The sequence below is a fragment of the Artibeus jamaicensis genome, unplaced genomic scaffold, assembly GCF_021234435.1.
Source record: "Artibeus jamaicensis isolate MK-2021 breed Jamaican fruit bat unplaced genomic scaffold, CSHL_Jam_final contig_452, whole genome shotgun sequence".
NCBI lineage: Eukaryota > Metazoa > Chordata > Mammalia > Chiroptera > Phyllostomidae > Artibeus > Artibeus jamaicensis.
The window spans coordinates 4,463,261-4,485,896 of record NW_026521837.1 but is presented as its reverse complement, the minus strand read 5'-3'; the positions used below and the strand labels follow the sequence as shown (position 1 = coordinate 4,485,896).

The 22,636-nt window shown below is 36.6% G+C and overlaps 1 protein-coding gene across 17 annotated transcripts in view; it reads right to left on the bottom strand.

The window, feature by feature from the left end:
* Positions 1 to 22,636, bottom strand: part of PTPN13 (protein tyrosine phosphatase non-receptor type 13) — a 218,290-nt gene that overhangs the window by 51,314 nt on the left and 144,340 nt on the right. For 12 of the 17 annotated variants that reach the window (XM_053666414.1, XM_053666421.1, XM_053666415.1 and 9 more), the window contains 6 exons: positions 7,456 to 7,545; positions 7,044 to 7,151; positions 6,736 to 6,867; positions 2,457 to 2,920; positions 1,310 to 1,456; positions 7 to 100 (listed from right to left, as the gene is read on the bottom strand). In XM_053666414.1, coding sequence (XP_053522389.1) covers positions 7 to 100; positions 1,310 to 1,456; positions 2,457 to 2,920; positions 6,736 to 6,867; positions 7,044 to 7,151; positions 7,456 to 7,545 — 1,035 coding nt within the window. The remainder of the gene's footprint in view (positions 1 to 6; positions 101 to 1,309; positions 1,457 to 2,456; positions 2,921 to 6,735; positions 6,868 to 7,043; positions 7,152 to 7,455; positions 7,546 to 22,636) is intronic. The other 5 variants (XM_053666416.1, XM_053666420.1, XM_037132395.2 and 2 more) reach the window with 2 other exon arrangements.

The window sequence follows — 22,636 nt, the reverse complement described above, 5'->3', positions numbered from 1 at the left end:
CTCTACCTTTGTGAATTCTACCATCCAACTCTGCTGCTCCCTTGGGAATAACAGCTTTCACATAAATGCCACCATGTCTGACACTGGTATTCACACCTCCCTAAGTGGAAAGAGACAAATAAAGCAACATTTTGTAATACAAAAAGGTTCACACTCCATTTTTCAAATCTGAGACCCAGAAAGCATTCAATTTATCAGCGAAAGCAGCTGCAGCATGTCAGCACATGCAGTTACTTCAAAACCCAGCAATATTTCTAGATAAGTTTTCCAAATGTTAAAGCAGTTGCTTTTTAGGAAAACTCTTTATTCAGAAAATTACATGCCAGATACTGACTATATAAAGAATAATTTTTCCTTTGTAAAGCTACACCATGCATTATGAGCAGTCAGAAAGCACAATCCATCCATGTAAAATTAGTGTGAGAACTTAACTAACAGAAAAAGTAGCATATGGAATAATATACTTCTGATCATATTTGCTAATCTGAAAGCAAATTTCACGAGTCAGAGAAAACTGTTTTTTCATTCTGAAAGATTTTAGTGGAGAAGTTTGCTTATAGTGCAGATGACAGATAATGAGTAGACTCTCCCTCTCATGTGGATATACAGGTTTTATTTCCCTTCACAGTAGGAAGATAATAAAATTCTGAAGAAGTTAAGGGCAAAAGGAAAAAAGAGTTATAATATTTTAATAAGTGCTAGACAATTATACCTTCTTTTTGATATCAGTATACTAGTAGTTCCATTTCTGCAATGTTTCTAAATTGTTTTTCATAACCAATATCCTTCAAATACCATAAATGATACTGTTATCATTTAGGGTATAGTATATTCATTAAAAAAATTTAAAGTAATTTTAGCAAGTAGTCTATGCACATATTATAACTACCTTAAAAATACATATATTCCTTGGGAAACTAATTTTAAAATACTAATCATGTTTACAAATTAAGAGTTATTATGGAAAGGGCATATACAGTAGACTTGAATTGTTAAAATGTATTATTCCATGTTCATGCAGAACCTATCAAATGTATATAAAACATACTTGTTAATTTTATATTTTCCAAGTCTTATATCAGATTAAGCAAGCATGAAACCTATGGGGGGGAAGGTAGCATTGGTTTAGTATCTTGTAACCATAGTAAAAAGTGACTAGCAAACTTAAGTTTTTAAAAAAGTTTTAAGATATGGTTCAATTTCTGATTTTGAAAGTACTTGACAAGTTTGCTCTTGAAGCAAAATAGTTCAATAATAAATTGGAATACAATAGGCTGCTGGAAATGGAGAAGAGAAAACATTTGAAAACCTTGTCAAACAGTACCGTGACACTTATCCCCAAGCTGTTCTCATTTTTAGTCAGTTCAACCTCAAAGATATCTCCAGGTTTAGGAGGTGATGAAGGAAAAGTTTTAAAATTCATATTGTTGGATGTATTCATTGAGGAGGAAGATTCCTTAACAAAGAAAAAAAAAACAAAAGGATTTCTTGTTAGACTCAAAAGGAATTACTACGTGATGATTCACTATGTATTTTTGGGAAAAATTAAGAAAAAATAAGATCTTGAGGGATACAGTAGATTAAAAAATCATGGGAGTTGGAAGTGATCTCCTAGATCATCAATCCAACGCTTCACATTTCATGGCTGAGGAAACCGGCATCTAGGGTTTGCTTCCAGTCAAACAGCTAGACTCGGCAGAGGGAAGCCCAGAACCCAGGTCAGATCTGGCTTTACATAACCCTCACCCAAAGCATTTTGGAAAGCATTCCCATTCCCTTTAAAAAATCAATAATGTATTAAGCAGGAGCTCTTCACTTAGAAGATTTTAAGATGAGTAGGCTCCATGTTTACTTCACTTATGTTTACAAATCCAATATAAACATAGGCATAATAGCTGAATCTCATTTATAAGGACATAATCCTCTTATGAAGAATGTTGGTTTTTAAGTAAAAAAAAGGGCTTAAGGTTCTATTCTGAATTTGCTTATAAATTTGAGTTTAAATTTGTATCATTTCTAGAAAATGAGCAATTTTTCTACGTTGTTGCTCTTATTGCCACACATCAGAACTTCACAAGAATTTAGGTTATCTATAATAAAGTCAACTACCTGGCTATTCCATGAACTATTTAAGAACAATAATTTTCAGATATTCTCTCATAACAGAAAGTGTGCAAAAGATAAATGACATGCAGAAAACAATCATAATCTGATTATTAAATTCCTTTGTGTTATCAGGGAACAAGTTCCCAGAATAATAGCCATTTTAGAGTTAGTATTCAAAGCTGCTAGTTCCTCTGAAAGTTAGCATCAAATGCAGTAGCAGTTAATAGCATAATAGATAAATCATTCCTCCTTTCCAGAATAATGTAAGTAGATCATAGCAGATTGTCCTGCTCTATAATACATTTGCTGTTGTTTATTAAATTAAAAAAAAGATTCAAATTAAACTATGCCTTTTTTGGTGTTTGATGATCCTGACTCTTGGAGTAAGTGGCGTCATCCATGTCTGAATCTCCACGATCAGAGTAATCTGTTGCCTCAGAAACGCCTGGATTTCTAGCTTTGCTTTGGTTACTGTCAGTAGAGGTCCTCTTCTTCTCAGGGCCTTTGGATACCACAGAAGGGGAAGGGCTGCCTTGCTGGGATTCTTGCCAGGTTCGGTCACCTACACGGCTGGCAAAGAAACCATTGACCTGGCTCTGGGACAAGCTGGCACTCTCAGTCCTGGAATCTTGAGAACTGAGGCTTCCTTCCCTCAGACCCCCAGACGGCCCAAAAGAGCTCTCTGAGATGTGCCTCAAGGTACCACGTGGCCAGCGGTGATCCTCAGAAGAATCTATAGCGCTTTCTTGCATGTAGGAAGTTTTCTTCATGTAATTTTTCATGCCATTGGCAATGTGCACAGGAGTAGAAGGCACTAAAAGTCAAAACCCAAAATGAAAACAACAGGTTAGTGTCACACATGCCTGTGCTTACATACATGCACAATGTTCCCTGAGGACTGGTGGGTGGATTTTAGGCAGGACATCACATATACCACACCTCAGCTGGGCCTGCACTGGTGACAAGAACCCAGCAAGTGTAGTAGATGCTTTCTGTTTCCTTGCTCCTCCCTCTGGTCCTTCTTGAGGCAATTTTTATTGAAATGTGTACCCACTTCACCTTAACTCCCCATTTCTACCTATTTCAAGTGTGTCTCCTCTGTGAAGACTTTATTGATTTCGTAACTAATTGGGGCCTTCAAAATTTCTTGCTTTTTTTGTTTGTTTAATGGTTATTTGTATATTTATCTTATATTTCCATACCAGAGTGCATATTTTGGACTCCAAGTTATTATTAAGAAAGATAACTCCACATATTTTATATACAGGTCTTATCAAAAGGCACTTAAGAAGGCTTTCCTAAGTAAGACACAAACCACCTGGGACATTTGCAAAAGAATTACAGGTGCAAATTTATAAGAAACTAAAAGTTTTATGAAGCAATCAAAGTCAAGAACAACTGAAGAGTAATGAGCAGCTTCAGAGAAAATACTTGGAACAATAACAAAATTAATCAAAGACTTAATATCTTTAATATACAAAGAATTTCTAAGTCAATAAGAAAAAGTTTAGAACCCCTATTGAACAAGAGTACTAGGAGTAAAATCCTCAAAACTAATAAATATATGAAAAGACATTCTCATTGTTCATCAGGGATATGCAGTTTAATGAACTTTTCTACCTATTTGTCTGACAAAAATGAGAATGATAATTTCTCACACCACTGATGGTGTGAAGAACACTGTCATTATCTAGTTGGTTGACTATAAACTAATACAACTTGGGCAAACTGGTAGCATTTGTCAAAAATTGAACTGTGCATACTCAATCTACTTCTAGAAACATGTACATTTTTCAATGGTATGTAAACAAGTGTATTTGTTGCAGAGGCATATGAATTATAATTCTAGCTAACCTGGATGTACAACAAAAGAAAAAATTATATCAATTTTGATATTCCCAGAAACATAAAATGTAATGCCATATCAAAAAGGTATACATATTCATGCATGTCCAGAATATATTGAGTAATAAGTTACAGACTGATATTCAGAGTATAAAAATAATTGTAGTTTAGTTTAAAAAGTGTATATATGGATGTATGTATATGTACTATTCTTTATTAAAAATTACAACATATATATAAGGCTACATACACACCAAATAATTTCCTTAGGAAACAGGGTAAAAGAGACTTTATTTATTTTCAGGTTGCAAACTTTATTTTTAACTGTAATATGTTTTGTGATTTACTTTATTTTATTTTTTATTATTGTTCAAGTACAGTTTTCTGCCCTCCCCTCCTCCTCCCACCCAGTCCTTCCTGCCTCCCTTCCCCTCCCCCCCCCTGCTGTTGTCCATATGTCCTTTCCAATTGTTTGTAAAGGAGACTTTTGGTTTTTACTGCATAGGTTTCTGTATAAAATGGATTCATTTAAATAAACTAGGACACATTCTATAACTTAAAAAAATGGCAAACAGGAAGAAAAAATAAAGACCTCTGCTAACTGATAACTAAGAGCAATAGCCTGAGGTAGGTACTGGTAATGGTCTATGTTCTTGGAGTTTTATCTGTTTTCAAGTTACACTACAGTATAGCTCCACGCTGAGAAAAGATTAATACGGCCTTCTGAAGGAACAACCCCACAGAACTATACTTTAACATTATGCTTTTATCTTTACTGAGAACAGATAGTAAAAGATAAAATAACCACATGAAAGTCTGCTGAGAAGAAAGCTTTATAGATTCCATTCTAGGTTCCTCTGTTAAGTGCTTGGACTTCATCTTAACATCTATCACAGTTAGAGTCCGTCTGCAGCTGTGCCCCCTGGTAAAGTGTCATGAGGGTAGAGGTTCTGTGTCTTGTATGTCATAGGCACTTGGTAAATATTTGCTGAATGAATGAATAGATTTTCTATAAAACAACTATCACAAACAAAATTCAGATGGAAGTCTTAGGACTTTATTCAAGGACAAAATGAGTTTCTTCTGAATTCATATTTCTTTTTCCAGAATAATGGTGAGTAATGGAACTCAATGTTCTACTTTTTTGGGTCTTGGTTGCTTAAAACCAGAGATATGCTACATTTTCAACTGTAATCATCTTCCTTTGCCAAAGACCTAGACTACAATAAGGTTAGAAGGCTCTTTGGGGCAGTGGTGGTGTAGTTACCTGTTGTGTTTGTTCACAGTAAACAAGTGCTGAAAATATTATTTATATACATACATACTATATATAACACAATATATATGGTATGGTATGTATACTATACATACTACACACAATATATATACAATATTTAGTGACTAAAAGAAGAAAATAGTCATTTTCATCTAAACTTGATTTTTAGCTAATATATTACTAATTATTTTATGTTTTCCTAGTATCTTTGGAATCAAAGTAATTCACATGTATTTAGCACATTAACATTTTTGAAAAAATACTGTTAATAATGACAGCTGAAACTCACATTTAAGTGCTTAATATTACCAGGCAATATGCTAAGTCTTCACATGCATTATTTTACTTAATTTTCAGTCTACAACATAAGCACTTTTATATTCACCATTTGATATGTGAGCACAGTGAGGCTTAGCAAGTTCAAGCGATTTACTGCAGGTACATAGTGCTAAGTGGTGGAGACTCTGTGGTCCTTCCCATTGCCCACTGCATTGTGCTGGACTAGACTGCACGTGCAATGAGTGCTTCTTTCACAAACAGTGCCCTGCACGTGATCCTCATAACAACTCTGTGCCAGGCAGACAAGGCAGGCCCGAGATCGACTCCTCTTTAAAGAAAAAAATAACTGTGGCTCAAGAGGACTTATGTCATAAAGCTACTAAGTGACTCAGGCATGGCTCAAACTTCAGTCATCTGATCTTTGTCAAGTGTTTTTTTCCCCCATAACATGCCAATGGCAGGGACTGAGACTGAAAAGGTAATGGTATTATTATGAAATTGCTAGTATATTGTTTTCCTTTCCTTTTTATAATCTGGTTCAGAATAGGCCTTCATAGATGTCATGTTTTTATCTGTTGTGTTTTATATTACATAGGCAATGAAAAAGAATTTCATTTCTAATTTGGTCTAAGTGATGGAAAACAAGTCCTCAGGAGAATTTATTCAATACTTAATGCCCTCAATTTTGCATAGGAAATCCATTTTTATTCAGAAACAGCTGACCCTTCAATAACACAGATTTGAACTGCATGGGTCCACTTATACACATTTTTTTTTCAATAAATATCTGTACTATTTTTGACCTGTGGTTGGGTGCCTGCTGATGTGGAGGGCCAACTGTATGCATTGATCTATGCCATGTTATAAAGGGGACTTGAGCTTCCATGGATTTTGGTACCCATGGGGGCTCTGGAACCAATCCCCTAAGTGGAGAAAACTTAAGTTTTGGGGGAGTCAAAAGGTAGACAAAGATTTTAAATTGTGTGGGTGGTTGTTGCCCCTAACCCCCGGGTTGTTCAAGGGTCAACTGTATTACTAAAGAGGAATGAGACAGAAAATCATAGAAGTAATAAATCAAAAAGCTATAGTGACCCATAAAACTAAAATAATCAGAACTATACATCTAAAATGTCCAGAAAGGACATGAGCTTAAATCCAATTTATTTGACCAAAGTATTGAAGTTCTTGTGAAAATGAAACAGAACACAGCTAAGCAACATTTGTATTACCTTTAGATATCTTTTCTTTTGGCTGGGAGATAACAAGTGTCACATCTTCAGGTGCATTCTGCAAAATTTCAATTGCAGCATAGTGGCTGACCCCCTCTAAGCTCACACTATTTACAGATATCAAACGGTCTCCTGTAAAAATAGACAATCCAGTATTTTCAATGACAAAGAGAAATTCACTCTATATATTAGAAATGTCACTCCTCCCATTATTTTTGTTTTGCCCAAGTTCCACTTCTGACATCTGTGCAAACAGATATTCGTGCCGAACAGTAAAGCAGTCAAGAAATTACTGAAATGTAAAGTACCTGGCTTTAAGCATCCATCCAAGTCAGCTGGTCCTCCAGGAGTAATTGAACTAATAAATACACCGAGATCCAGTCTTCCCATCTTCTCCCCACCGATAATTTGAAATCCTGTGAAATAGCACATTTTAAAAAGATCTTGATTATACTGGTGTTTTCAGTGACTAATGATTAGCCTGTTTGACACACAGCAGTGTGGAGACTGTCATAGAAAATGTGATTAATAGGTAACACATGTGAGATGGGACTGTTAAATCTGGTGAAAGTATTGCTTGTAAGCATTTCATCTTTGGTATTTCCTGACTGGCATATGGGGTGAGGTGTTGCAAGTGGGCAGCCAGTGTTCTGATCAGAAGCAGGTTGTGCCTTGATGACAATGCTATGTATGGGCTTTAAGAATCCCACAGTGACTTACCTAAGCCATACTTTGCATCTTTTTTCAGGTTCACCAAGGTGATCTCCCTTTCTGGTGAAGATGCTATGCTCCATCTTTTGTGTAGACCATCTATTGAAAATGTATTAATTTTAAGAGAAAATAAATATAACATGCTCAGGTATTAAGACTGTCTGCTTGTTCCAATTTAAATGTTAACAAAACTCATTAACAGATTGCTCATTCACTATAAATTTATATTATAAACAATATGCCATCATCTTATGTTTTGATAGTGATTCATAGTTTACAAAATGATTGTTATCACATTTATTTCTTATACATGATTCTCTGTATGTAAATACACTTGTTAGAAATTAGTAAATAAATCTCAAGAGGTTAAATAATTTGAATGGGTTTAACTCAGCTAGTACTCTCAAGAGCTGAATCTTAAAGCGAGGTTTTCCGACTCGTCTTTCTGGTGCATCACCACTGACTTCCTGAATTTGACAATGCTCAATACATTCAGAATTTCCTACTAATAAGTAGTTGACATTTTTATTTATAATGACTAAAATATTCATGGTAAGTTCTAGAGTTAAACAGCAATGAACAGAAATGATTTATTTCTAGAAATTTCAATAATGATTTGTCTAGCACATTTACGTTCTCAAGGGACTTTATTTCTTATTTTACTTGTGGAACGATCTCATGAGGTAGGTAAAGAGATCTTTAATCAATGTCTTGTGCATGTAGAATGATAGTTCATGACTGGTTCAACATTACAACTAGTATCGCTACCCTGCAAAATGTCACCTGTCCTTGATAAATGCTAAACACTACAGTTAACTTTTTATTTCCACTTGGTTTAGGTAGGTTAATCATTCATAAATAGCTCCTAAGTTAAACAAATAAATGTCATGTAAGTGTCATTTTAATAACAAACAATTCTTCATGTACTTAGCAATCCAATCATTTGAAACACACCCACCTCTCTTCTTGTTCTAAGCTGAATTGTGACCCTTCTTCCCCCAATTTATATGTTGAAGCCCTAAAGTCCAGCACCTCAGAATTTGACCACATCTGCAGATAGGTTTTTAAAGAGATAATTACGTTGCAATGAGGTCATTAGGGCAGGCCTTAAACCAATATAACTTGAGTCTTTATAAGAGGGAAATGAAATACAGGCATGTTTACACTTGCACACACATGTGAACACAGAGAGAAAAGAGCATTACATACAAGCCAAGGAGAGAGACCTTAGAGAAATAAATGTTGCTAATACCTTGATCTCAGACTACTAGCCTCCAGAACTGTGAGATATTAAAGCCACTTGAGATGTTTAAGCCACTTAATTTATGGGACCTTGTTATAACAGCTCTAGCAAATTAATACCTTCTTAACATCAATTATAATTTGACAGTTCAAATGTCTGTGTGTGTGGTGGTGATAATGGTGCTAAATGAATCCAACACAATCAGAAAGATATTTTGGTAAACTAAACTTTCAAATTCATCTCTACACAGTTCTTAAATATATTGGAGCTTTGTAAAACTTAGAAATTATCTGCCAACATATAATTTACACATGGATTTAAAATTGTACTGTGTTATAAAACAAGTAGTGAGTTTACTGTACAACATACATTAATGCTTAAATGATATATGGGATACTTGTATTCTAGAAATAAATCCCTTTAATTTCAGAAAATAAAAACAATAATTTGCTCTCTGAAGTAAATACCCTTGTTCCTTAAACACCAAGTATAAGTAAGTGCACGTTTACAGGGAGCTCCCTGTAGTGTCCATGTCCACTTCGTTTCTCTTTTGACGAAAATTCAGTTATTCACTTAGTCATAGTCAATAAGAGTAAACAGTAATTCAGCATTCCTAATTTATTAAACTCCCTCTCCTAAATCACCGTACAAAGTTGTGAAGAGCCTTAATATACATATTAGGTATATGTGTATAATTATAAACTCCACAGGTTGCTTAATGCCTAGTTTAATATCATCATCTAAACATCCAAGATGCTTTTGTCCTAAAATAGACAATAAACTCTAGTGTTCATCTAGAATCAAATGCAAAATGCAGCAGAACAAAACCCATAAAATAAAACAAATAAGAGAGGTCACGTTAAGTATTTAAATGTGAACTTTGGTCACCATTGTGAACACAAAGTCCACTTACTTTATACAGACTCTTTTTGCCTTCAGTTATAAAACTGATATTCTTAATGTTCCATGGGAGTATCTGCTAGACAGTCAGAGATATCAATTCAAAGAATAAAAATGCCATTTTCTTTCCCAACACATGCATTAATAAGATTGGTTATTTATATTGCTTACGTGGCTGATGTGTTTATGTTAAGATATATCCTAAGTAAACATTATCAGATTACACACACACTCATGCTAAATTTGCACTATTTTTGCATATTTACTTTCCTAACAATAGGCAACAACTTAAACTTTCTATATTCAAGGATTCAGCAGTGACATTTAAGGATTCATTTATTCAACTATTCTTTCATCCTTCAACTGTTTACTATACAATTTTTTTTTGGTGAAAGTCCCTCATTGGGTAATTTGGGAACATAAATGAAATAATGTATATGAAAACTGCTAGTGTAGTAAATGTGAGCTGAATGAGACCAAATCTTTGCTAGAGGAGCAAAGATCTAGTCTGACTAATAAAGAGACTGTTGTTAAGACCATCAGTGGAAATGGGAAGGAGGTGGGGAGCACTTGGGGTGGTGGGCTGGGATGGGAGTAAAAGACAGAAAACTGTACTTGAACAATAATTAAAAAAAATTTTTAAAAAGACCATCAGTTAAACAGCTGCATAGCAAAGACATGAGTAAGACCTGTAAGAAAGGAGAGGCTTCTTCCTGACCAAAATAAAGATTTCAAGGAAATGAGGTAGGATTTTAATGAGTGGATTGTTGAGATGGTTATACACTGGCAACCAAAGCATTAGCAAAAGTTGAGATGGAGAGAAGGCAGAGAGAGTCCTGGGGAAATGCCATAGATGAGTTAGGCTCGAGGGCAAGACTTGAGTAGGGTGATCTGACTATTCTTTTGGAAACAGAAACTTTGCTAACCCACTCTTTTTAACAGTGATATGTCCTCCCCATCACAGTCCACCTTTGTATAAAAGGACTTACCAATGCAAGGACAGAAGGAAGGAAAAGTGTTGGTGTGCAACTACATGTTACTAGGTAGTACTGAGTACACACCAAGTTTTTAATTTATCACTGTATTCTATTCACATATATGTTCAAATATTTTTTCCATTGGTTTAAAAAAGGGAGGAGGAAGTATCTGAGAGCATATAATACATGACAATGAAATATAAAGGTATTTATAGACTTCAATGAGGACTGAATAGAATTTATGAGTCTCTGAAAGTGAAGGTAGCTAGAAATTTTAAGTACCAAGACATTTCTGAGTGAATTACTACATGGAAACAAACATTAATATTCAAGGAGTACTGTATTTTGCCATGTAAAATGCACTCCCGAGTATAATGTGCACCCACATTTTGTGGCCCAAACTTTCAGGAAACGATATCTTTCATTTAAAAATTTTAATTCAATTATTTATTTATTTATATTTGGATACTTGTTTTTTATATTATTATGGAATTTTAGCATTTATTTTTTAATATATTATGGTACAAAAAATTTTACATAACAAGTAACTACAAAATACAGGAATAGATACAAGGCAATCCAGGCACTACCCATGTATAATGCACATCCTTATTTTCCGTCAAAAGTCTGGGCAACGAACTGCGCATTATACATGACAAAATATGCTACTTATCATTAAATCCTTAATTTTTTGCCCGTTAACGTACTGTATGATCCAACAAATTCGGCAAATATTTTAAAATAAAAAAAAAAAGAGCCTCAACTTTAAATTTCCACATCTGAGTGTTTTCTACTTCTCCCACTGTATTATCATGTAACACCAGTGTCATTCTCAATAATGTACCTGGAAGATATCTAAATCTAATAAATGCATAATTTAGAGATAAAATATATACCCTTTCTGCATTAGAGACTTGTCCCAATGCTGCCTTTCTTATCTCTCATGAGGTTCACGTGGACATCTATAGTTCCTAACTAGAATAACTGTAGATACTAATAATAAATCTATCTGTGAGTAAACTAATAGAATTTCCTAGTAAGATCATATTTCTAGTAAGGCCAAAGCCATACAGGGTGGGGCAAAAGTAGGTTTAGAGTTGTGTGTAGGGAAATTAATACAATAATAAATAGTACAGGAATAAATTGTTTTGCATACCCACAACTGTACCTACTTTTGCCCCATCATGTCTAATCAATCTAAGTATGAGTCAACAGGTTTTTTTTGCAAGAGAAACTAATTTCTTGGTTATAGATAGAGACTCTTGTCAATTACAGAGCAGCTTCATGCCATTGATTCTAAGATTAACTGGACTACAGGTAGAGAACGCTTTGGATAACTCCATCACTCACCCTAGAAGAAAAGACTCATTCCAAATCCTGGGGATGATGGGTCAGTAGTAGCACCATGTAGGTATATAAACAAAGAGAGGTACTTTTCATTGTTATACTACTAATATAATAACTGCTCTGGTGGTAAGAGGACCATGGAAACTCTGATGTTTTGTTTCCGCTATTACTAAATATCTAAGTGTTTGGGGCTATATAACATTTTGGGGACTCATTTGACTCATCCATAAAATAAAAAGACTTGGTTTGGATAAACTTTTAGTTCTTTACGGTCCTCAATTTAGTTGATTGTATTTTTTTACTTCTGGTTAATTCCCGTATCTGTTGAATCTTTTGTGAGCACTTTGGACTTTTATTTTTATTATAACTTTTAGCTTTGTATATATTTTAACTAAGCCTTAGGTGGAAAAAACTAGCATTTAAAATCACATTGCTCCTTCCGCCCTGTTCTCTTTCTGGTCGGGCCGGTTGGTTCTGCGAGCGCCTGGCAGAGACTGAGAGGGAGAGAGAGAGATTGAAAGAGGAGGGAGGAGGAGGATTCAGGGAGTAGGAGCTGGAGAGCCCTTCTGCGCCACAGAAAATTTTTAAAGCATTGGTGAAGGAAGACTTTGTGAATGAAGAAGACTGTTTTAAAAGGAAAATGATCAATGGCTGGCTGTGGCACTGTTATACTGTATTTGCTGTTTTTCCAGCAGCATAATTGGAGTACTCTGCTGATCTTTATTTCTCGATTCTTCTTTATGTCCTGTTTGCCACCCAAGACTCTTGTATTTGGAGAACTCTGTTGTGCTGATCCTTCAATCACCTTTGACCCACAACTAGAGCATGCATATTCAAGTGTCAGATAGATTTGTGGATCAGTAAAGTTCTTCTAAAAAGGAAAACAATAAGAATCTATAGAGGGATGCTGGGAAGATGGTGTCGGAGTAAGATGGAGCTGACACTAGCTCCTGTACTCATGGGTGAAAATCCTGGCAGATCTATAGAGAAACAGCACAATAAACCATCGGTTACCCAGCATTTATGAAATGAAAAGACCAGAGATTGTGACCGACGCTGAAACACCAGATGGCGGCAGAGTCAGCTACTGGAGTTGGGTCTCACGCGGCCCCTGTGCTGCCGCCAGAGCAACAGGCCTGGGAGCCGGGGAGTCAGATACGGGAGCTGGACACTCCAAGCCCCTGTGACGGTCCTGGGAGACAGAGGAGTCAGGAACCGGAGCGGGGACATTCTCTGCCCTTGTGCCGATGCCATAGCTACCGGCCTGGGCAATGGAAGGGTCAGTTGCAGGAGCTGGGACACCAAAGGCCCCTGTGACGCTGCCATAGAGACAGGCCTGGGCCCTGAGGAGCCAGCTATGGGAGCCGGGATGTTTTCAGCCCCTGTGCTGCTGACATAGCGACAGGACTGGACACTGGGGAATCAGGTACGGGAGTTGGGACATTCTAAGCCTTGTGCCACTGCCATAGAGACAGGACTAGACGCTGGGGAGTCAGGTACGGAAACCGGACACTCCAAACCCCTGTGACGGCCCTGGGCGGCAGAGAGAGCCAGATACGGGAGCCGGGACATTCCCAGCCTCTGTGCCGCTGCCGTAGTAACGGGCCTGGGTGCTTGAGGAGGCAGCTACTAGAGCTGGAACATTCAGCAGTGGTAGGCTACCAACGCAGGGACCAGCGTGAGTGTAGGTGGAGACGAAGAACATCAAGAAACTTCAAGGAGTCTGCACCACTGAACTTCACAAGGATCATACCACAGAAGTTTACACCATAAAACCAGGGTTTCAGAACAGATCAATTTTAGAAGCAGAGACTAACAAGAAGAGTCTCAAACAATGGGAAGACAAAGAAACAATCCCCAAATGAAAGAAAAAGCAGAAACTTCAGAAAGAATGTTAGATGAAATAGAGGCTGATTAACTATCAGATAGTGAATTCAAAGCACTGGTTGTTACGAAGTTCAAAGAGCTCACAGTGAACTACCAGAAACTACAGGGGAACTACAATGATCTCTCTGCAAACTACAGCAACATGAAAAAGAAAATGGAAACTATCAGCAAGAGACAAGAGGAAATGAAGAATACAATTTCCAAATTGAAGAGCACAGTAGAAAGTTTCCAAAGTAGGATAGATGAAGCGGGAGAGAGGATTAGTGAGTTGGAGGACAAGGTAGAAAGCATCTCACAGAAAGAGCAAGAAAATGAAAAGAGGCTCAGAAAGAATGAAGAGGGATTAAGAGAAATGCAAGACAATATGAAACGTAATAATATCCGAATAATAGGAATACCAGAAGGAGAAGAAGAAGAACAAGGGATAGAAAACGTATTTGAACGAGTAATGAGAGAAAATTTCCCTAATTTGATAAGAGAAAAAGTCTCACAAATCCAGGAATCACAGAGAGTCCCAATCAAGAGGAACCCAAGGAGGCCCACTTCAAGACACATCATCATCAGAATGGCAAAATTCCAAGACAAAGAGAGAATCTTAAAGGCAGCAAGGGAGAAAAAAGAAATAACATACAAGGGAGCCCCAATAAGGTTAGCTACTGACTTCTCAATGGAAACACTTCAAGCAAGAAGAGAATGGCAAGAAATATTCCAAGTAATGAGAACCAGAGGCCTACAACCAAGGCTACTTTACCCAGCAAGGCTCTCAATCAAGATAGATGGCCAAATAAAGAGCTTCCAGGACAAAAGAAGTCTAAAAGAATACGCCTCCACCAAACCAGCTCTACAAGAAATACTAAAAGGACTGCTTTAAGGGAAGGAAGGAAAAGAGGGAGACAGAGAGGAACACAGGTACAAAAATGGCAATGAATAAGTACCTATCAATAATAACCTTAAATGTAAATGGATTAAATGCTCCAATCAAAAGACACAGAATAGCTCAATGGATAAGAAAGTATGACCCACACATATGCTGCCTACAAGAGACCCACCTCAGGACAAAAGACCATCACAGACTAAAAGTGAAAGGCTGGAAACAAGTTTTCCAAGCAAACGGACAAGAAAAAAAAGCTGGGGTAGCAATTCTCATATTGGACAAAATAGACTACAAAAAAAAAAAGGCCATAAAGAGAGACCCAGAAGGTCACTTCATTATACTCAAGGGAAGAATCCACCAAGAAGACATTAACATTGTAAACATATATGCACCAAACATAGGGGCACCCAAATATATCAAGAAAATCTTAGAGGACTTCAAGAAAGATATAGATAGCAACACAATTATAGTAGGGAATTTTAACACCCCACTATCAAAAATGGACAGATCTTCCAAACAAATTATCAACAAAGATATTGTGGCATTAAACAACACCCTAGATGAAATGGACTTAACTGATATATATAGAGCCCTTCATCCCAAAGAAGCTAAATACACATTCTTTTCAAATGTGCATGGAACATTTTCAAAGATAGACCACATGATAGGACACAAAACGAGCCTCAAAAAAATTCAAGAAAATTGAAATCATACCAAGCATCTTCTCTGACCACAAGGCACTGAAATTAGAAACCAACCCCAAAGAAAAAAACCCAAAGCACCCAAAATCATGGAGACTGAATGGTATGCTATTAAACAATGAATGGGTCAAGAATGAAATTAGGGAAGAAATCAAAACGTTTCTGGAAACAAATGAAAATGATCTCACAACAACCCAAAACTTATGGGACACAGTGAAGGTAGTCCTGAGAGGGAAGTTTATAGCAATACAGGCCTACCTAAAGAATACAGAAACATTTCAAACAAACAACCTTACTCTACGCCTGCAAGAACTCGAGGAACAACAACAAAAATAGCCCAAAGCAAGTAGAAGGAAGGAAATAACTAAGATCAGAGCAGAACTAAACGACATAGAGACTAACAGCACAATTCTAAGGATCAATGAATCCAGGAGTTGGTTCTTTGAGAAGATAAACAAAATAGACAAGCTTTTAAGTAGGCTCATCAAGAAAAGAAGAGAGAGAACACAAATAAACACAATCAGAAATGAAAGAGGAGAGATTACAACTGATACCACAGAAATAGAAGGGATTGTAAGAAATTACTATGAAGAACTGTATGCCAAGAAATTTGAAAACCTAGGGGAAATGGACACATTTCTAGAAAAATACAATCTTCCAAAACTCAGTGAAAAAGAAGCAGAAAATCTAAATACACCAATAACAGCAAAAGAAATTGAAGCAGTAATCAAAAAACTCCCATCACACAAAAGCCCCAGACCAGATGGGTTCACAGGAGAATTCTACAAAGCATTTAAGGAAGAGCTAACCCCTATTCTTCACAGACTATTCCAAAAAATCCAGAAGGATGGAAAACTTCCAAATTCTTTTTATGAAGCCAGCATCATTTTAATTCCAAAACCAGATAGAGACACAACAAAGAAAGAAAACTTCAGGCCAATATCGCTGATGAACATAGATGCTAAAATCCTCAACAAAATATTGGCAAATCGCATCCAACAATATATCAAAAAGATCATACACCATGATCAAGTGGGATTCATCCCAGGGATGCAAGGATGGTTCAATATTCGCAAATCAGTAAATGTAATACATCACATAAACAAAAGCAAAGATAAAAATCACATGATCATATCAATAGATGTGGAAAAAGCTTTCGATAAGGTACAACACCCATTTATGATAAAAACACTCAGCAAAGTGGGAATACAGGGAGCATTTCTCAAAATAATAAAGGCCATATATGAGAGACCTACAGCCAATATCATACTCAATGGGCAAAAACTAAAAGCTTTTCCACTAAGATCAGGAACAAGACAAGGTTGTCCACTTTCACCACTTCTATTCAATATAGTATTGGAAGTTTTAGCCACAGCGATCAGGCAAGAAAAGGAAATAAAAGGCATCCAAATAGGAAAGGAGGAAGCAAAACTGTCACTGTTTGCAGATGACATGATAGTGTACATGGAAAATCCTATAGACTCTACCCACAAACTGCTCGAACTAATTAATGAGTTTGGCAAAACAGCTGGTTACAAAGTCAATATCCAGAAATCAAAGGCATTTTTGTATACCAACAGTGAATCAGCAGAAGCAGAAATAAAGAAAAAAATCCCATTCGATATAGCAAAAAGAAAAATAAAATATCTGGGAATAAACCTAACCAAGGAGGTAAAAAACCTGTATGCAGAAAACTACACAGCCCTGAAGAACGAAATCAAGGAAGACACAAACAAATGGAAACATATACCTTGTTCATGGATTGGAAGAATTAACATCATCAAAATGTCCATACTACCCAAAGCAATATACAGATTCAATACAATACCTATTAAAGTACCAATGGCATATTTCACAGACATAGAACAAACACTTTGAAAATTTATATGGAACCATAAACGAGCTCGAATAGCAGCTGCTCTTTTGAGAAAGAAGAACAAAGTAGGGGGGATCACAATACCTGATATCAAACTGTATTACAAGGCCACTGTAATCAAAACAGCCTGGTACTGGCATAAAAACAGGCACATAGACCAATGGAACAGAACAGAGAGCCCAGAAATCAACCCAACTCTCTACAGTCAATTACTATTCGACAAAGGGGGCAGTAACATAAAATGGAGTAAAGATAGCCTCTTCAACAAATGGTGTTGGGAGAACTGGACAGCTACGTGCAAAAAAATGAAACTTGAGCACAGACTTACACCATACACCAAAATAAATTCAAGGTGGATAAAAGACTTAAATGTAAGTTGTGACACCATTAAAGTCCTAGAGGAGAACATTGGCAAGAAAATCTCAGATATTCCACGCAGCAACTTTTTTACTGATATGTCCCTTAGAGCAAGGAATGTAAAGGAAAGAATAAACAAATGGGATCTCATCAAAATAAAAAGCTTCTGCATGGCTAAAGAAAACAGTATTAAATTAAAAAGACAACCAACTGTATGGGAAAACATATTTGCCAATGATACCTCAGACAAAGGTTTAATCTCCAAAATATACAAAGAACTTACACGACTCCACTCTAAGAAGACACCCAACCCAATTAAAAAATGGGAAAAGGACTTGAACACTTTTCCAAGGAGGACATACAGAACATTCAGAGACACATGAAGAGATGCTCAATATCGCTAGCTATCAAAGAGATGCAAATTAAAATCACAATGAGATACCACTTTACACCAGTCAGGATGGCTATCATAAACAAAGCAACAAACAACAAATGTTGGAGAGGTTGTGGGGAAAAGGGGTCCTTAGTTCACTGTTGGTGGGATTGCAGACTGCTACAACCATTATGGAAAACAGTATGGAATTTTCTCAGAAAAATAAAAATTGACCTGCCTTTTGACCCAGCAATTCCACTGCTGGGATTATATCCTAAGAATCCTAAAACATCAATATCAAAGAACCTATGCACCACAATGTTCATAGCAGCACAATTTACAATAGCCAAGAGTTGGAAGCAACCTAGGTGCCCATCAGTAAATGAATGGATCAAAAAATTGTGGTACATATACAAAATGGAATTCTATGCTGCAGAGAGAAAGAAGGAGCTACTACCTTTTGCAACAACATGGATGGAACTGGAAAGCATTATGCTGAGTGAAATAGGCCAGGTACTGAAAGACAAATACCATATGATCTCACCTTTAACAGGAAGCTAAACAACAAAACAAACAAGCAAGCAGAAAAAAAAACCAAAGACACTGAAATAGAGAACAAGGGGATAGTGACCAGAGGGGAGAAGGAAGGGAAGTTAAGGGGAAAAAGGGGGAGGGATTTGGAGGAACAAATAGCAAGGACACAGGGATGAGAACTAAGGGGGGTGGAAATGGGAGGGAGGTGGGGAGCAAGGGGCGGGGGAGGCTGGGATGGGAAAAATAGACAAAAAACTGTACTTGAAAAATAACTAAATAAAATTAATTATAAAAAATAAAATAAAATAAAATCACATTGCTCCTTGACACTTGAGTAAACAAAGTATGTTTTACAATATCACTTCTGTGTGTACAACATTTTATTACTTGGAATAAAGACCAGCCATAAGATGGAGGCACAGGTAAATATGGCTGGCCTCCTTGCACAACCACAGCAGAAATTACAACTAAACTACAAAACAATTATCAACCAAAATTGTCAGAAAATTGACTGTATGGAAGTCTAACAACTAAGGAATTAAAGAAGTCACATTCATTCAGATGGGTAGGATGGGCATAGATGCAGAGACATGAAGACAGGTGGTCTTGCACCCATGTATGGTGAATAAAAATTGAAAGGGGTATCTCAGGAGTAAGGGATCCAAGCCACACACCAGACCACCCAGCCCAGGGTTCCAATGCCTGTAAGACAGGTCTGCATAACATCTGGATGTAAAAATAAGCAGGGGTTGGGGGGCAGAGAAACTATGGGATTCTTAGGCATCTCCTCTTAAAGGGTCTGCAACGGACTTAGGACTTATGTAGACTGTCTTCCTCTGGGCTGGTCCACCAGGGCAGCAGCTTGAGGGACACCAGTGTCATACAGGGAGAAACTGAAGTGACTGGCATCAGGGCAAGTGCCGGGCTACAGTTTCCTCCCAGGCAAAACCCCAGTGGCCAGGTGGTGGCTATTGTTCCTTTTCTGAGCGCTCCCCTAAACATAGTCACAGAGTGGGCAGCACCATATCTGAGACTCCAACAACCTGGATCACATGGGTTTCTCTGCCTAAAGATTCCCTAAGGCTCCACTCCATCTAACTTACAAATGAGCTTTTCTATATCAGTCCCTGCTACTAAGAGAGGGAGTCAAAATAGCTCTGCCTAATACATAGAAATAAACACAGGGGGGCAGCGAAAATGAGAAGACAAAGAAATATGGCCCAAATGAAAGAATACAACAGAATTCTAGAAAAAGAACTACATGAAATGGAAATAAGTAATCTATTGGATGCAGAGTTCAAAACACTAGTTAAAAGGATCCTCAAGGAACTAATCATTGGGTACTTCAACAGCATAAAAAAGACCCAGGCAGAAATGAAGGCTACACTAAGTGAAATAAAGAAAAATTTACAGGGAATCAATAGTGGAGGGGATGAAGGCAAGAATCAGATCAATGATTTGGAACACAAGAAAGAAAAAAATTCAATCAGAACAGCAAGAAGAAAAAAGAATCCAAAAAAACAAGGATAGGCTAAGAAGCCTCTGGGACAGCTTCAAATATAACAACATCTAAATCATTGGGATGCCAGAAGGAAAAGAGAAAGAACAAGAAATTGAAAACTTATTTGGAAAAATAATGAAAGAAAACTTCCCTAATGTGAAGGAAATAGACATACAAGTCCAGGAAACAGAGATTCACAAACAAGATGTACACAAAAAAAACTACACCAAGATACATCATAATTAAAATGCCAAAGCATACAGAATCTTAAAAGCAGCAAGAGAAAGGCAGATAGTTACCTACAAAGGAGTTCCCATCAGACTATCAACTGATTTCTCAAAATTTCTCAAAGTTTCAAAAGAAACTTTGCAGGCAAGAAGGGAGTGGAAAGAAGTATTCCAAGTCATGAAAGGCAAGGACCCACATCCAAGATTACTCTATCCAGCAAAGCTATCACTTAGAACTGAAGGGCAGGTAAAGTGCTCCCCAGAAAAGGTAAAGCTAAAGGAGTTCATCATCACTAAGCCCTTACTTATGAAATGTTAAAGGGACTTATTTAAGAAAAAGAAGATGATCAAAACTATGAACATTAAAATGGCAATAAATTCAAAACTATCAACAACTGAATCTAAAAAACAAGCAGAACAGAAACAGAATCATAGATATGGAGATTATTCGGAAAGTTATCATTTGGGAGGGTGAAAGGGGAGAATGGGGGAAAAGGTGCAGGGATTAAGTACAAAGTGGTAGGTACAGAATAGGCAGGAGGAGGTTATGAACAGTATAGGAAATGGAGAAGCCACTGATATACATGACCCATGCATATGAACTAAAGGGTGGAGGGTGCCTGGAGAGAATGGAGGATACTGAGTGGAGGGGGTCAAAAGGGGAAAAATTGGGACAACTGTAATAGCATTATCCATAAAATATATTTTGAAAAGATTGGCCATAAAAAAAAACCGATTTAATATTAGGAGAAGAAGCTTATTTTACTGTCTATACCAAGTTCCTCTGTACCAGAATAACCTATTTCACATGACAAGTTTTCCTGCATTTTGTTTTTTTTAAGAGTGTTTGACCCCATTTTTGTGGTTTGAACAGGAAGAAAGGTAACAGATCTAGATAAAAATTACTTTTGAAATGTATAATAATCCTGAATCATAGTAAAATGGGAAACACTAAAAAACACTTTTATATATTCTTGCATAAGTTCTACATTTTTGTTTTTACTTGCTTAGCAGAAAATATAATGTGTGTTTTCTGAAAGATTAAGCAACTTAAAAAATTTACAATAAAAAATTTGAATCCTTCCTATTTCTGTTTTATGAAATTAGAAGATTCATCCCCTTATTCTTTTACCTTTCTGTTCAAGTTTCACCTTCTTTAAGAGTCTCTGAAAGTCGTAAGTTTAAAATTAAATTTTATTTGTTGGTCCTTGTATTAAGTGATGAATAGATCGATATTAATTGATGCTTCTAATTTTCTTCTAATAATCTTGACCAGTAAGGAAGAACATTGAAAATAGAATATGAGGTAATAAATTTGATTCATGGGCAACTGCTTAACTTTTTGATTATCAGTTACCTTACTTGAAAATACATGTTTGCCATGCTTTATTACTAAATTCTCAACAGAGAATTTAATTCTCAATTGAGAATTTAGTGAAACTCAATTCTCAACAGAGTACTAATTCAGGGATAATTGGAAAGATTCAGAGGTAATTGTGAAGAAAACATAGACTTGTCTGCTGGGCAACTGGGACACACATCCATAGGAAGGTGGATCAACCCTTCTTCTGCAGGGAACAGGTGGACAAAGTTTTAAACAGAGAAACTACTCTGTACACACTGTTCATGTGGTATACAATATAAATTCATATTCTTTCATCAGAAGCTAGGTTAAAACACATTTCAAGTTCTTACCCCTGAATAAATTACTACCCAGCTTATTTAAAAATCTTAGCTGTTAGCCCTGCCTGGTGTGGCTCAGTGGATTGATTGCTGGCCTGAGAACCTAAGGGTCACTGGTTTGATTCCTAGTCAGGGCACATGCCTGGGTTGCAGGCCAGGTCTCCATTAGGGGGTGTGCGAGAGGCAACCACACATTGATGTTTCTCTCCTCTTTTTCTCCCTCCCTTCCGCTTTCTCTAAAGATAAATTAATAAAATCTTTTTTAAAAATCTTAGCTGTTAGAATAATACCTATAAATATAATTAGGCATTACTATGCTAGGAGACAGTTTAAAGAGTGAAGTAGATAGAGCATGGGCTTTGGAAATAGACTTCCTGAATCCAAATCATGGCATGAGAACTTGCTGGCTACATGACTTTCTGTACAGTTCCGCTTCTTTATGGTTTGGTTTCTCATTTGTGAAAAGGAAATAATATTAGCCCCTGATTGACAGGGCTGTTGTGGAGATTAAATAAACATGAGGTGTTTGGTACACAGTAAGCATTCAATAGCTGTTAGACAAGAATTACCACCATTGTGGACATTTTAATAATTGAGCTATTTAGATACACAGGCATTCTAAATTCAGTCCATGTAGGGCACTTGATCATCACAAATATATATGCCAGGGTCTTCATAACTGGGGCCCAAGTATAAGTTGTTTTTCTTTA